Here is a 15,522-nt window from a genome sequence, read left to right on the forward strand (position 1 = left end):
CATTATCTCCAGCTAGTTCATTAGCTTAAATTTGACCTTGATCAGTTACTCTTTCATTTGTAAAAACATCTGTATGGCAGGACTAAGTGAACAAGAAGTGGGCAGACAAGGCCGTGAAAGTTTCTAAGCCAGCATTACAATGTGGAAGTGTGTCTGTGAAGCTATGTCCTAGAAGAGGTTTCTTAAGGTTTGATTGCTGGAACTGCAGAAGGAGGTAGCAGGGGCAAATCAGGAAAATAGGGATGAAAAGAGTCCTGGCACAAAGCCCAAAGAATGAATGAAAATATGTTTCTTTTGATTCTGAGTTTCATCAGAAAGCAGCCTTGGAGTTGTGAGTAAAGAAACTGTTCCTGGTTCTTACTTCTACTAGTCGTGTAAAGAACAGTTAATCATTACACTAAACAAATAATTGGCTTTTTTTTTTTTTTTTTTTTTTTTTTAATTCTTTAATGGAAGAGAAACTAAACACACTAAGTTAGGTAATAAGCAGTATAAAAAATAAATAGTCCTTAGGAAGTTTCCCTGTGCTAAAGAATCTATGCTAAGTATGAAGAATAGTATGAAAATGGAACTATTTGCAATGAGAGCAAAGGAAATAATATGATTAGAAAATAGAAAAATAATAATTGTTATAAACCTGCTCCACTTCTTCACCTATTAAAGTTCGTTCAACTGTTGCATAGAGCTGTCAACTATGTATGCACTGGAACAATTAGTAAGAGATCCATTCATCTTTTTCTTGCATAGGATGAACTGTCAGATATTGGCTCACTATACAAAGTTCAGGTAACTGGCCCACATAGCGAGCTAAAACAGCCGTGGCACTTAGATTTACTGCATATGAAGCACACGGGCACAAAAGAAGAGATGTATTTAGCTTTTGACTGCTTGTTCAACCCTAATGAAGACAAATGTGTGGAACTGCCAGCTCTCTATGCAGATCAGGAGCCTTTGCCTGGTAAGCTAAGTCTGTTTTTTGTTACTGGGGTCAGGATTGGTGTCACTGGAATACTAGTATCTCTCCTGGGCTGAATATTGAGAAATGCGATGTTTTGTGCATGCATTTATCACTAAAGAAAGCTGAGGAAAGAGAAATCACCAGTATTAAGATTATGACAGATGTTGTAACTGCTGATACCAAACGTAGAATGCAACTTCTTTTATGTGAGGCAGTTTTCTAGTTTTAGTTCTTGATTATTTGCTATATCTTCACATTAATGCCATGTCAGCTGAAGACATGCACAAAATATTATCTAGTGCAATATCACCCGAATCTTCCTATTCATAAAGAAATGTGTGTGACCTAGAAAAGTAGTCAGTGTTTTAAGGAAGACAGAATTGCAAAGACTCCCTACAAAACAGATATATAATTTAAAAAACACAAAATGTGTTACATTAGCAAAGGGATAGATGAGAATTTCAATTGCTGTAGAGTTTTATTGATATTGATGAGAAATTTATAGTAGAGCAAGTATTATTCCAGCAAAATAGATTAAGTTGCACTTTTTTCGGCTTCTAGTAACACATGTGAATTGTGTATATGACGATGACAGAAATATAATAAAGTGATAACCCCCAGTCCCCCAGGAATATGGCAAACAACAACTGCATGTTGATGACTTGATCACTAGCTATTTAAGAACAGACTTCCCATCTATCCAGCTCATTAGAATAAGGAAGATTGATGGGGATAGTAAAGATCATGTATTGGAGCTTTTGGTGACAGTTAAGAGGTTTATTGCCAGAGGCTATAGTACAAAGAGTATTCTGCTTCAGCAGAAACTAGTAGAAAAAGATGGAAGCTGCCCAGAAAAAGAAATAAAATATTCCATGTGAACTTTTGCACGCTGCTCTCTAGAGGGATTTTCCTAACTATTTTATTCCATTTAAATTGAAATCTGAACAAATTAAACAATGAAGACCTTTTAAATATCTGGTTTTATGTGGGTTTTCATAGCTTTACGAAATTAGTAGCCTTGTAATCATTTACTGAAAAAAATCTTATGATTTTACATTTTTGATCCATCAGGTTCAAAATAACATCAGATGTTGCATGTAATATATGCAGGATATACAATGCTAAGTATAATAACTCTAGAGTTTGTTAAAATCTCTGTTACCTCTCTATTAGTAATTACCTTTATTAGTGTTTATTTTCAGAATTTGTAATTGCTAAATGTTTAAGTATTAAAGTTCAATTCTAGAATATGTCCTACAAAGTCTTAGTTAGGCTAAGAAACAGCGGTGGTGTCCAAGAGCATTATCCTGATTAGTAGAGCAATTAATTTGAGGTAAAATAAGAAGTCTGAGACAGTATCCTTGGAAAATTTCTTGGAAGATACATGCATAGTTTCTGCTCCAAATTATACCATACTTGTGTAATATCTACCAAACTAGAAAGTTGCACATAAACCATTTTGTGGACATCTAACTAAGGGAAATATAATGCTCTTTCTTCCAGATGTAACTCATTTTGAGTCTGTGAGCTGTCCTTTTGAAACTCAGATATATATCCACAGATGACATAATGACATTTATGATATTTAAAGATGCACTGAAGGAGCAATCTGCAGTCAAAAGTGTTAATATCAGTTTTGTTCTTTGTGGATCCAACGCTAATTCAGTCTAAAATTTCTAAGCGTCAGCTTCTTCCTTGAATTCTAATTTTCTTACAGTTTTAGGCATTTGCACTCATTATTGCTTCAAAAGAAATATCAGTTTTTGGAGATGTCTTTAATAAATCTCTTGGTAATATAGATTTAAATAAAGACAAAAGAAAAATGTTGAAAGTTATCAATCACTGCTATCTCCAGACAAATCAAACAAGTAGATAACTCTATAGGGAGCAAAGTAAAAGTAAAAATTATTGAAATAAATAGTATCTTTCATTAGTTATGTGAACTGCTTGATTGTAACAAAGGCTACATTAATGTAACTACTGATCTTCTAAACTAAGTGATCCTTATTATATTATTATTATATTATTATTATATAAAAAATGAGATTTATATAGCAAAAATATGTATCTGTGTTCCTTTATGATCTTCAGGAAAATCATAATTTCTTCTTTAAAACCAGTGGTCACTCCCAGTTTTTTTCCTGCATCTACAAGGCCTTTACAAAAATAGTTTTGTACCTCTTTCTGAGCATGTGAGAAACTCATGTATTCTGTCAATGTATCCTCCATATCCAACCTTGCCCAACGGGAGGTGAGGATAACTTTATGCCCAGTAAACCAGAGATATCAACTGCATTTGGATATATTGTTAGTAATGTAAAAAACAAAACAAAACAAAACGCAACACACTAACAAAATTGAATATTGATTCTCTGAAATTACTTTTCTTCCATCTATAAAAATACCTTTTTCTTAGAAGTCTGCACCCAAGATCACCATACAAGTAGCTCCCTAGGTACAATTATATTACATAAACAAGATCAAATGATTCTTTTGCATAATTTCATTGGATTCTGCGGCAGTACTTTAGAGCTGAATTTGCCTTCTGGATATTACCTAGTATCCAAAAAGCTACTACTTTGTCTGTTTTACTTATTTTCACATATTATCCTAGTATTTATAAGTGTAATTTTACTCAAGTATCACAGTCCAAATTACTACTCATGAATCTCTGTGGCTTTCAGAATAAAAGATACTGATTGATTTTTTGTTGTCCTTCTAAATTCTGTGACAATTCTGCGAAGAGCATTAATGTGCATGTTAACACGGTGAAACAAATTCATTACATAATTAAATTGTATTACTTTTGAAGAAAATATTTTCAGTTACAATTAAAATTTTAGTATTTTTGGTTCTTAGCTTCTGTATTTCTTGAAGCTTTCTAGATCATTGCTAGATGATTTTTAAAATGTCATTTTTAGTGACTGCAGTTGAAGGCATGTACCAGAAGTTATATAGCAATATATACCACAACCTCAACGTTTTCTGAAATTAGAATTTTGCAATATGTGATTTTCAAAGTAACTATTGAAAATGAGTGTTACCAATCTTTATGCGAATATTTTTAACACCAGTTATGGTCTGGGTTCGTCTGGCTCGCATCAGACTTCTGTGATGTAAACAGTGCATTTTTGTCACAACGTGAACCCAAATTCCAAGCCACACACCAAGCTTGTTAACACAAGAGCATGAAGAGTTTAAGTGCTTAGTGTACGTTAATATGTTTTAACAAACATATGTCTTTATTAAAAAATTACCCAGCTTTAAATTTTTACAGTTTATAGATAAAGGATAACTTTTCTACTTCTTTTTTTAACAGTAGGTCTTTGTCTTGGAGTAGTGTAATATGATATATTCGTGTATGGATAAGAATTAGCTTTCTACTTGCTTCTTCATTCATCTAGACACAATTTAAGTCCAGTAGCTTATGTTTATCAAATGATTACATTATTATTAGAAGCAATAGTAAGTCCTACATTAATTTCCAAAATGAAAGTACTTCAGAAATATTCCAGCTAATGTATTTTTATTAGGCTTATTAGTTAAGGCTTGTTAATTCAAGCATAGCACCAATCTAACATGAATCAGTTTGGTTTGGGCATTTTGCTGGTGAAATGAATCATACTATTCTGCTTACTGTGGCTGATTCCTATTCTGGCTAACTCAGTCCTCTTTTACCATCCACTGCTGAGTAAGATAGGTAAACCATGTATCTTGGACTAGATTCTTAAAATCCTTTATTGAACCTGTACAAGATGATTTGCTCCATTATCTTGAGCAAATTAACTGTGTGGCTACAGAAACTGTGGATCTGTGGATCTTAATCTTGTTCCCAGCCTTTAATTCCACCAGAAGGTTGATTTAAGTTTTTGAGATTTCCTATGAAATTATCAGGGTTAGGCCTCAACTTTTTTTTTTTTTTTTTTTTTTTTTTTTATAATACAAAATGAACTTTAAAAAATATCCCTGTCTGCTAAATTATCTTTGATTTTTAGTTGCCTAACATATCACTTTAAACTCACAATTTTCATCTGGGAATTCATCTGACAATAACCTCTGGAATACTCATTCCCCATATTGACAACTTCTATTTATTATACTAATTTGTACAGCAGAATTTTTGCAGAAGCCTATTGAAAATTGTTGCTGTCAGAGATCTCCAGCACCTTTGAAATTCAGCACCTTACCCTGCCCCTTCCACATTAACATCACTGTTTTGGTGGAGAGCTTGCTAATCTGCAGAGGAAAGGAGCATGAGAAAAGATTTTTAGATCTGTAACAGAAGAAAAGGATTCATTTAATGATCCACTTCCACTTTACCAGCCTCAGTACATTACCTGCATCACTTGATTTCATTGCAAAGCTAAGAACCTAATGGTGGAAAGGGTTTAACAGTACTTCTGATATTAGGGTAGGGTATGGTTTTGTCATTTAAACTCTTTACTCGGAGAGGATATTGAGTTTCCTTTGGGCAAATGTTACTGAATTTTTATATAAATAATCCTTGAATAAATTCTGTTTCTTAGTAAATTAAACAAAAACAACAACAACATTCAAAGCAACAGCTTCTGTCCTATCTCTAATTCATGGTTGTTCTTTTTCTCCTTTTTAATGAACACTAGGTGATCACTTTCGGATCTCAACTATGTTGGCTTACATCTGAAACAGAGCTTTTATAAATAGGATTTGGCAGAGGCCAAAGGTGCCAAGGTTGAACAGAACATTTTATTTTAGTAGAGTATTTTAGTAGATTATTGCTAGAGGAATGTGATTCATTTCATTGTGAGAATGGTCCCAAAATTTTCATTCATAAGGGTTGCTTTGTATATTTTTGTTTCACTTACATAGCAGGAGTCCTTCCTCTGATTCAAAATCTTTGAAAATTAATGGGAAATATTTGCTGTGACTACAGTGATCTTTGAATTATGCATTAACAGATTCAGCAGATTCACAAGGAAATTCTGACTCAGCAAAAGCATTAGAAATGTTTCTACTTTTCAGTATGTATCTCATTTGAATCCAGATATTATGAAGTAACTAGCTGTGTGACTAGAGTTGAGATCATTATTAAGTATATTAATGATCACAGAGCAAAGCAGTAAAGGTCATTATAAGCCCTCTGATTTCTAATCACCTCTACACGAGTGATCAGGTCTGCAGCCCAAGCTCTTATTCACACAAGCAGCCTTTTGACTTCAATGGATCTGCTCATATGACCAGTACAGAGTACACAAGTCTCAGAGCCACCAGTCTGGATGCACACATACTATTAATATCTGGATTTCCATCAGAAGCAACTTTATGTGCCTACAGTCATTTGCGGCTATGTTGTCATTCATCTGACAATGCATATTTACCTGCCTTTAAGTAAAACCTGACATAAATTAAAGTGTCAGTCTAGGAAAACTCTTTATCTACTACTTACCATCAAACATGAGTGATGTCATTGATTACAAGCACTTTCTCAGACCATGGTTTAAATATTTAAGAAAGCAAATTCCCAAGGGAAGTCCTGAAGTAAATAATGATACAGTGAAATAAAATTACTTTTCAGAAAACTCATTTTCTCAGTTGTCATCCCCACATGGTATAAAGTTTAAAAGAAACAAAAACATTTCGGTGTAGTGCAAAGAATGCACCTTTATAGCAGACTGATGGAGCCCTTATTATTTAATGAATCATTTTAGATATTTATTTTTCAATCAGTATGCAAAACCACCCAGTAAGCAAAAGCTCTCTCATTCCACTGATGTGACCTTTTTATTTTAGACATATAAAGAAATAGCTACATAATATGTCACAATATTTGAAGTCAGGCCTTTTGATTATAACACTCAATATGAATAGCACCAACTTGTGAAAAGAGCTGTAAGAAAAGCTTAAAAATAAATATCCTCAGAACACATATTTTTTTTTCTCCCTGTTTTCTTATCACCTACGCATGAAAATAAATGACAGACTTAGCTTCTGGGATCTTAACAATCACTCTCAAACCTACCAAAAATTTCTCCTAATTTTATCTTTTTAAAGGCTGTAGTTTGGTTAAATAGGGCCATTTCTGTCTTGGAGTAAATTTGATTCAAGAAGTAAACTGTAGTGAAAATATCAGAAGTTTCCAGGATTTATACTGAGATATTTCTGTATCCTGTGATGTATTTCAGACTTGACTTGAATAATGAGAATTTCAGTGCCTTCTGGCTTGAATTATGAGTTGTGAGACTGAAAATGCACCTTGGTTCAGTGTCTGTCTAAAACACTATTTCTTTTCTTTGTACAAACACGTTTCCTGGGAAAGCAGATGTTGTGCAACCACACTGGTCTCAGGTATGGGCAAGTAGCAGAGTCAGGCCAGAAGAGGTTTCTGCACTCTACTGCTATCATGGCCTGGGCATTGTTGAGATCTGCTTCACAGCATCAGAGTTGAAGTCATGAAAACCATTAAAGCTGGTGCCAAATAGTTTGGGGTAGCCAAATATAGCTCAGTGCATGTTAAATGTTGTGTTTTAAGAGTGTTCAGGCCTTCAACGTATCAGTCTTAAAATCTCTGATCAAAAAATTCACGAGATAATATATGCATTCTTGAATATATTTATGGTGTGCGTATATTTTTTATTACCCATATCCTAAAAGTGACTTTTACAGTGGCAATTTTGTGTGACTTCTTTTCCTTAGGCTAAAGTAATAATGCTTGTGGTTGGAAGCAGAACATTCAGACCATCTAACTCTAAACTCTTTGACTTTTAGTGTATGTCCCCAGAATATGTCCCCAGAACACCTCAGACATGTTCATATCCCTAACATAGCCACTGAAGTTAGATATCTACTGTGGCAGCATCTCCAGTATACCAGTGAGCACATATTTATTATTGTAATTTAAATAAAAGCAAGTTTTACACAGTATACCACAAGCAAACAAAAGAACTTCTCATTTTTTTCATGACATCCTTTTTGTTATGGTGTTGCAAATAACCATGAATAACATTGTGACCTTATTCTGTTTGTTTCCTTGTTCCTTACTTCCATTATAAACTGTATTTATGTGTTAAAGTTGATATTGAAAGGATTTTTAGTTCATTATTCATTATTAACTTGTTTTAGCTCCAAATTCATTCTGTTTATGGGCTTAGAAGTGAGAAAGATTGATAGTCCTGATCTGTTCAGTCACAGGAAGGTAATTACACAAGTTTAAATCTTAAGACAATCAAATTCCAGCTTTCTTTTAAACAGTTTTGTTTGTGATAAGCTCTAGTTTCATTTAAAGAAGAAAATATTGAAACAGTTTGCCCAGAGAAGCTATGGAGGCTCCACCCTTGGAGGCATTCAAGAGCAGGTTGGATGGGGCTCTGGGCAGCCTGACTGAGTGGGTGGCAACCCTTGTCCATGGTAGGGGAGTTGGAACTATATGATCTTTAAGGTCCCTTCCAACCCAAGCTATCCTATGGCTCTATGATATTGCACACTCAGAGAGAAGGAGCAAAGAAATATGAGTGAATTGTCTTAAAGAACAGAATTTAGACTTTCCAAAGTAAATATTTTTAGGGATTTGCTTTTAAGGAGGAGGAGGAATTATTTTTGAGACTCTTTGCCTCAAGCAGCAGCCAGTAGTGCTGATTTTGTGGGAGTGGTGTCTAAGTAAAACAAAATTGTATTCTGTGAATTGCCAGACAGAGAGTTATGCTGTAGTAATGTGTTTTAGTTAGAGGATATTACCAGGAAACAGATCTGTGCTACTTGTACTGTGGCACTGAATGAGGTTCAGATGGAGTCTGCAATAGTTTCTTCTAGGAATTATTAGATAATGTAGGTGTTACGTGAGTAGACAAGTACAATTTTCTCATGATGACATTTTTTGTAAATTCATTTTTTTTCTGAAGTTGTGGAATATTCAATCAATTTGCACACGGGAGACTTGAAGAAAGCAGATGCCACTGGTGAGGCTTATCTGTGTATTCAAGGAGAAAGGACTGACTCAGGGAAACGATGGCTTAACCCAAGAAACAGCCTGATTACTTTTGCAAGAGGGCAGGTAAAACAATGAGGAAAAACATAACTGAATCTGCAAGTATGTTTTTGTTATTTCTTAGGTTGATATAGAACTTTTCATGTACAAAGCATCAAAAACACTTCACTAACTTTTTCATTCTGTGTGGGTATAATTTTTTCTATTAGCTAAAATGTAATTTTCATAGGTAACGTATTAAGCATCATTAGCATTAAACAATAGTAAAGCAATTAAGTTAATGAAGTAATTTTGAGTTGAACTAAATATACTGTGAAATTTCTTCTTTAATATTCCAGACTTTTAAGGCCATGGAGTTATCTTTGTTTAGATATACCTGGTAGATCTGATAAAATTTCTGTAGAATAACTTGCCTTTATAACACAACTTTCTCTCGATTAACCTTCCTGTATAGTAATAACTGCAGTAATTTACTTTTTCATGTTTCCATTATTCTTTTTCCTAATACTTTTTTGCATTTTGAGGATTCGAGAGCTTTTCCTAGTAGAGTAATTCCTTACGTAGTTGTGGGCACAAAAATGAAGTAGCTGAAACAAATTTCAGATCAAAGAGAAATATCTGTTTCAGATTGAAAGGGAATATCCTGCTGACACTTTATTAGACTCCCATTGTGTTCAGATTTTGGAATATTTTTTTTGTTTGTTTGTCTTAAGCAAATAATAAAATCATTGCAAATATTTGCTGAAGGGAAGAAGGGAAGATTCCATCGAGTCTGATCATCATGGAAGAGAGAAACATCTATCATAAAAATGGCTTCCACAAAAAATCCTTATTCCAATAGAATCACAGAATCACCAAGGTTGTAAAAGTCATACATGGTCATCGAGTCTAACCATCTGCCAATCACAAATAGTTCTCACTAAACCCTCATGTTCTCACATGTTCCTCAACATAATGTCTAAATGTTCCTTGAACATCTCCATGGTTGGTGACTCCACCACCTTCTTGGGCAGTCCATTCCAGTGTCTGACCACTCTTTCTGAGAAGTAGTATTTCCTAACATCCAACCTGAATCTCCCTTGGTGCAACTTGAGGCCATTCCTTCTAGTTCTATCACTAGTTACATGACTGAAGAGGCTGATCCCCAGCTCACTACAACCTCTCTTCAGGTAGTTCCATCCCTTCCATCAGAAGAAGGGTGGCCAGCAGGGACAGGGAGGTGATTGTCCCCCTCTACTCTGCTCTTGTGAGGCCCCATCTGGAGCACTGTGTCCAGGTCTGGAGTCCCCAGTACAAGAAAGACAGGGAGCTGTTGGAGAGTGTTCAGAGGAGGTCCACGAAGATGACCAGGGGACTGGAGCAGCTCCCCTACGAAGACAGGCTGAGGAAGCCGGGCTTGTTCAGCCTGGAGAAAAGAAGGCTGCGAGGTGACCTCACTGCAGCCTTTCAGTACGTAAAGGGAGCCTACAAACAGGAGGGGAATCAACTCTTGGAAAGGGTTAATAACAGCAGGACAAGGGGAAATGGTTTTATGTTGAGGGAGGGGAGATTTAGGTTGGATGTCAGGGGGAAGTTCTTTACAGAGAGAGTGGTGAGGTGCTGGAACAGGCTGCCCAGAGAGGTTGTGGATGCCTCATCCCTGGAGGTGTCCAAGGCCAGATTGGATGGGGCCCTGGGCAGCCTGGTTTAGTATGAAATGGGGAGGTTGGTGGCCCTGCATGTGGCAAGGGGGTTGAAGATTCATGATCCTTGAGGTCCCTTCCAACCCTGTCCATTCTGTGATTCTGTGATTCTGTAGTTACAGAGAGCAACAAGGTCTCCCTTGAGCCTCCTCTTCTCCAGACTGAACAATCCCAGCTCCCTCAGCTGCTCTCCATAGTACTTGTGCTCCAGACCCCTCACAGCTTTGTTGACTTCTCTGGACATGTTCCAGGACCTCAATGTCATTCTTGCAGTGAGGGGCCCAAAACTGAACGGAGTACTTGAGGTGTGGCCTCACCAGTGCTGAGTACAGAGGGACGATTGCTTCCCTGCTCCTGATAGCAACACTATTTCTGATACAAGCCAGGTTGCCATTGGCCTTCTTGGCCACCTGGGCACACTGCTGGCTTATGTTCAGCTGAGATATATAGCAGGATGGTTGAAATCTTCCCAAATGCTATTCATTTGATTCTCATTTACCTGCCTAATTCCCACTTAGTTAACTGTGATTCTTAGTGAAAATGAAATTGCTTCAAGTTTTCAGAATAATTAGATATCTGCAAGTTCTATTGAGAGTTAGGTTCTCATTCAAAATAACTTTCAACACAAGTAGATATTGTGATTTGGTTATTTATGAACATACAAGACATGAGGAGTTTCTTGCTATCCATTACTTGTAAAATTACATCCTGTTATGTACAGCAATTTTTTGATATTCATAATATTCTCTGGAACAGAAAATATGTTATCACATTTACTGTTTAATTATAAACTCTAAGACAATGGAATAGTGTGAATGAGACAAATTTACCTCCATTAAGATATAGAGCAATGTCCAGATGCACGAAGCTAAATTGTTAAATATAATTTTAATTATTTTCACATTACAGGTGGATGTTTTCAAAATCAAAGCAGTATACCTTGGCAAGTTGAAACAAGTTCTCATTGGATTTAAGAGTACAAAAAAAGGTCAGCATTTTTTTTTTTCTCCACTTCAGTCATAGATTTGAGATTAAAATTCATTTTTATTTTTTAATTTGAAATTGTTCTCAACTTTCTGTTGTTATTTCTATTGGATTATACTTCTCAAGTATCTAGCTTTGCTAAAATTCACTGCAGGATATTATTTGTGCCCTCCCTCCAGCTCAGCAGAAGCTCATGGTGTTAAAGAAAACTGTTCAGCTCTGAAACAGTAACAGCAGGGATCATCATAAACTGGTATTTCGTTCAATAATTTGGATAAAATTTTGGCCCAGCAGTGTTCAGAGGCAAGAGATTAAAGCTTTTACAAGTTTGCCACTTGTGCAGATAATGTTGATATTGGAGATGAGACCATTCCTGTGCATGATAAACTGAGTCTCTTGTTATTTTTATCAAAAAGCAAGACTATAAGATGGCTCTGTATATTGAACTTAAAGATGTGCATATAGAAACTGATTAGGGGACTACTTCTGATTTATTTCTTATTTGATTACACCGAAATGGGTGATCAGACTTTCATTAATTTCACCAAAACTTAGAGTATAGACAAGTTTATCAAAACTCTAGGGTCCGAGCTTTGTTTCCAGAGAATAACTTAAAAGCTTCCTTCAAAAGAAAACCTTCAGCTAAGTTTGTGTCTTATTAGATTGCATAGATACTTGCCATAGAGAAAATTCTGTTGAGAAGATGTTCTGGTGGCTTATCTGGTAGAAATCCTGATATGCTGTTTTCCATTGGGATATTTATAATAGGATTTTGTATATGAGATCTCTTGTGTAGAGATCTCTTAGAAGCTTTTCCATCCTTTGGGGCACTGATAGATCAAATCTATTGATGCACTTATTTTTTCACTAGGTCTAGATACATTTTCTTTAAGAATTTTTCACTGTATGAAATATACTAGAGAGTAGGGGAACAGACAGAAATGTACATGCACAGTCACAATATTTTCAGAAGTCTCATTTCCTTAAGAAGTCAGACAGAAGAAAACATTGCACTGATTTTGTAAAGATAGAAACTTATGACTGCATACCAAGAATATTTTGTAGCTTAAAAAGTTTAAATTAATAATGTTCTATTTATTTTCATATAGATGAGTGGTTCTTGGAAAAAATTGTTATAAAAGAAGTCAGCTACCCTTTTTCTTCACATGTCTTTGTTCATAATGACTGGATCAATAAACGCCCTAAGAAAGATTTTGTGGAAGTGATGATTCCTCTCAAAGGTAATACCAGAAGAAATGCTCTTTATTTGCGTGAATTACTATTGCATGGCAAAGCATAATGAAGTTAGCACAGGGCTACTCCATGGCTACTCACCTACAGTGTAGGCAAAACCAAACACTGGTTCCTGATCCAAGGTGCCTTCTTTAAAAAAAAGAGGCAGTCATGCTTGGGATGAAAATGGTGGGAATGGCAATGCTGAACTTCTTGCTGCTGCTGGAGGAGATGGTAATGCATAGTCTAGTCTTATAAAAGTTGGCATATACTCTCAGAACTTTGGTGAGTAGTTGCAGGTGTTGGCAGCATGTACAAAGCAGAGAAGATGGGCATGTCACTTGTGTAAATGTCACAAATGGATTTATGAAGCAGCTAGCCTGGTTTTATACACCTTCATAGGACTAGAATGAGCAATGGGGCTTTTGTGACTGCTGCCTGACTTTCTGTAGCAGATCCAGTCATAGTAGGCAAAATAATTTTATGTCGTGGTTCATACTGTCTTATAATTTAGATATCTGCTCTGAATATGTCTTTGTTTCTAATACAGAAATGTCTGTGACATCTCCTCTTACAAAACAAATTAATACTAAAAGCAGAGGACGATGGCAAATGTGGGTACACGGTGTGCAAGTTCCAGAAGATACACCTGATGTTCAAGTTGTTGTATTTGGAACAGAAGGGAAATCTTCTTCGCAGAAAGTTCAGAATCTGAATGATAATCCATTTCTGGTTGGTTTCTTCTTTCTTTCACGCAAGTTTTACCGGAGTGTTACAGTAAAGTAAGATTTGCAGCTTATGAATGTGAAGTTCCGTGTACTGATTTTTTTTTGTTTGCTAGAGTTAATGTTTACACCTCCATATCTTAATTAAGCAGTTGAAGAAGTTCTTACGTGTGGGCTGATGCATATGACTTACAGAACTCTTTTACTGAGCAAATGACAACTTTGGCATGAAAAACCTCACTAACTTGCATTAAGTCTAGTAGTCCTTAACAATAAGGTTTTAACTAAAGAAGTTACTTCACAGTTCCTTTACTTTTTATTTCTCAAACCTCATCTAATCTGTTTTCACTGTTTAGAAGCTATATTCCTTTACCACGAACCCAGAAAAATACTTATTCTGAAATGTGCACATGAAATTAATGGCAGTTTCTGGGCAGGTATTTGAACCTGAGCAATACTTTCTCTAAGCTTTTTTATTCTTAAACGTGAAAAAAACCACAATAATTACTTATTGTTTGTAACTTTTTTCATTTATTTTTCTAACAGTTGACTGTTGGACATGTTGGAGATATAACAAAACTTTCATTTTTGTTATCCAGTCCATGTTTGGAAAGAGGAATTAAGCTTCAAAAGGTATTCCAGTATATTCTACATAGAAACAAAGTATTCTGCTTAATACTTTATAAGTAGCTTTTGTTGAAAAACATATTGTTATCTTTGGTTTTGTACTGCATCAACTGGACCACACATCTTGTGGCTCAGTCACCTTTTGTCTATAGATGATTTCCTACAACTTCTGGATCTTTTTGAGAGCAGAGCCACCTGTTTCTGCCCACTGAAGTGCGTACATTCATACCCACTCACTTCTGTGCAGATCCATATGGCACCATGGTATGGAGGGCAGCATTTTTTCCTGGTGGTAGGAGATGCTAATCCCTGCGTGGAAATATTGATAGTCCCCAGATACAACGTGACCTAGTTGTGGAAAGCTATTAAGCTGACATTTTTTATTTATTCAATACAAAGTATTCATTAATGGACATTAAACATCTGATTGATCTTTACTATGTATTTAAAGCCTCTCATGAAAAATGGTGGTGAAATTATTTAATTCTGTCAGTGTTACGATGCAAACAGATTTTTAAGGTATACTTTTCTGCATAGGGTAGTAAGATTGAGTAGAAGGGTATTGGTCATATAAACTCAGGCTTTGTTGAAAAATCTCAAGCTTGGAGATTAAAGCTAAGCAAAGTTGTATTAATAAACTAGTCTTGGAGACAAGTGTCCATAAGAATAATAGACGTAGCACTGAATTATTCTCAGGACAGTAAAAGAATAATATTCTGAACTGGGTCACACAGTTCCTTCTCACTACAGCAAATTTAAATGAGTATAAAGTGGTTCTTTAAATGAATAAACAGTCCAGAAACCATCCTGATGGAAAACACTAGAGATAGCGGCATTCTAGGGTAAAATCTGAATTGGCTTATGATACTCAAGGGGAGATATCCTCCACTGAGGATAGAGAAGAAGTTTATCTTCTGAAACATGTTCATCAGTTAACTTTGTGGTCTTAATTCAGGATATAATAATGGAAAAAAAGTAGGATGGAAAAAAAACACAGATTTCTCATTTTAAATACACTTCTCTTGGCCATTTGATAAAAATTCTTAAGACTGACTCTAACCTTTATGATACCTGCTACACCTGAATAGGTGGCTTCAAACATGGCAGAAAATTAATAAAAATCAGATTGCTTTTTTGCTGCACCATTATGTTTTTTCTTCAAACACAACCTCTGCAAATTGGTGAGTTAATTTTTGTGATGCTTTTAAATTCTTCAATAGTTTTTTGTTGTTGTTGTTGTTGTTGTTGTTGCTTTTTTTTTAATAAATAGCTTACTAGTAGCTATAAATTTTTGCAGTCTACAAGAAGTCAATGGATTGCTATAGATCTGTGTAGTCTCTTCTGCTGGTGCAC

At 35.4% G+C, this 15,522-nt stretch overlaps 1 protein-coding gene across 12 annotated transcripts in view; it reads left to right on the forward strand.

The window, feature by feature from the left end:
* Positions 1–15,522, forward strand: part of RP1 (RP1 axonemal microtubule associated) — a 204,985-nt gene that overhangs the window by 133,627 nt on the left and 55,836 nt on the right. For all 12 annotated transcript variants that reach the window (XM_085221109.1, XM_085221110.1, XM_085221106.1 and 9 more), the window contains 6 exons: positions 748–958; positions 8,833–8,984; positions 11,510–11,588; positions 12,694–12,825; positions 13,368–13,549; positions 14,089–14,175. In XM_085221109.1, the coding sequence (XP_085077235.1) occupies positions 748–958; positions 8,833–8,984; positions 11,510–11,588; positions 12,694–12,825; positions 13,368–13,549; positions 14,089–14,175 (843 nt within the window). The remainder of the gene's footprint in view (positions 1–747; positions 959–8,832; positions 8,985–11,509; positions 11,589–12,693; positions 12,826–13,367; positions 13,550–14,088; positions 14,176–15,522) is intronic.

This window comes from Meleagris gallopavo, chromosome 3 (genome assembly GCF_905368555.1).
Source record: "Meleagris gallopavo chromosome 3, MGAL_WU_HG_1.1, whole genome shotgun sequence".
NCBI lineage: Eukaryota > Metazoa > Chordata > Aves > Galliformes > Phasianidae > Meleagris > Meleagris gallopavo.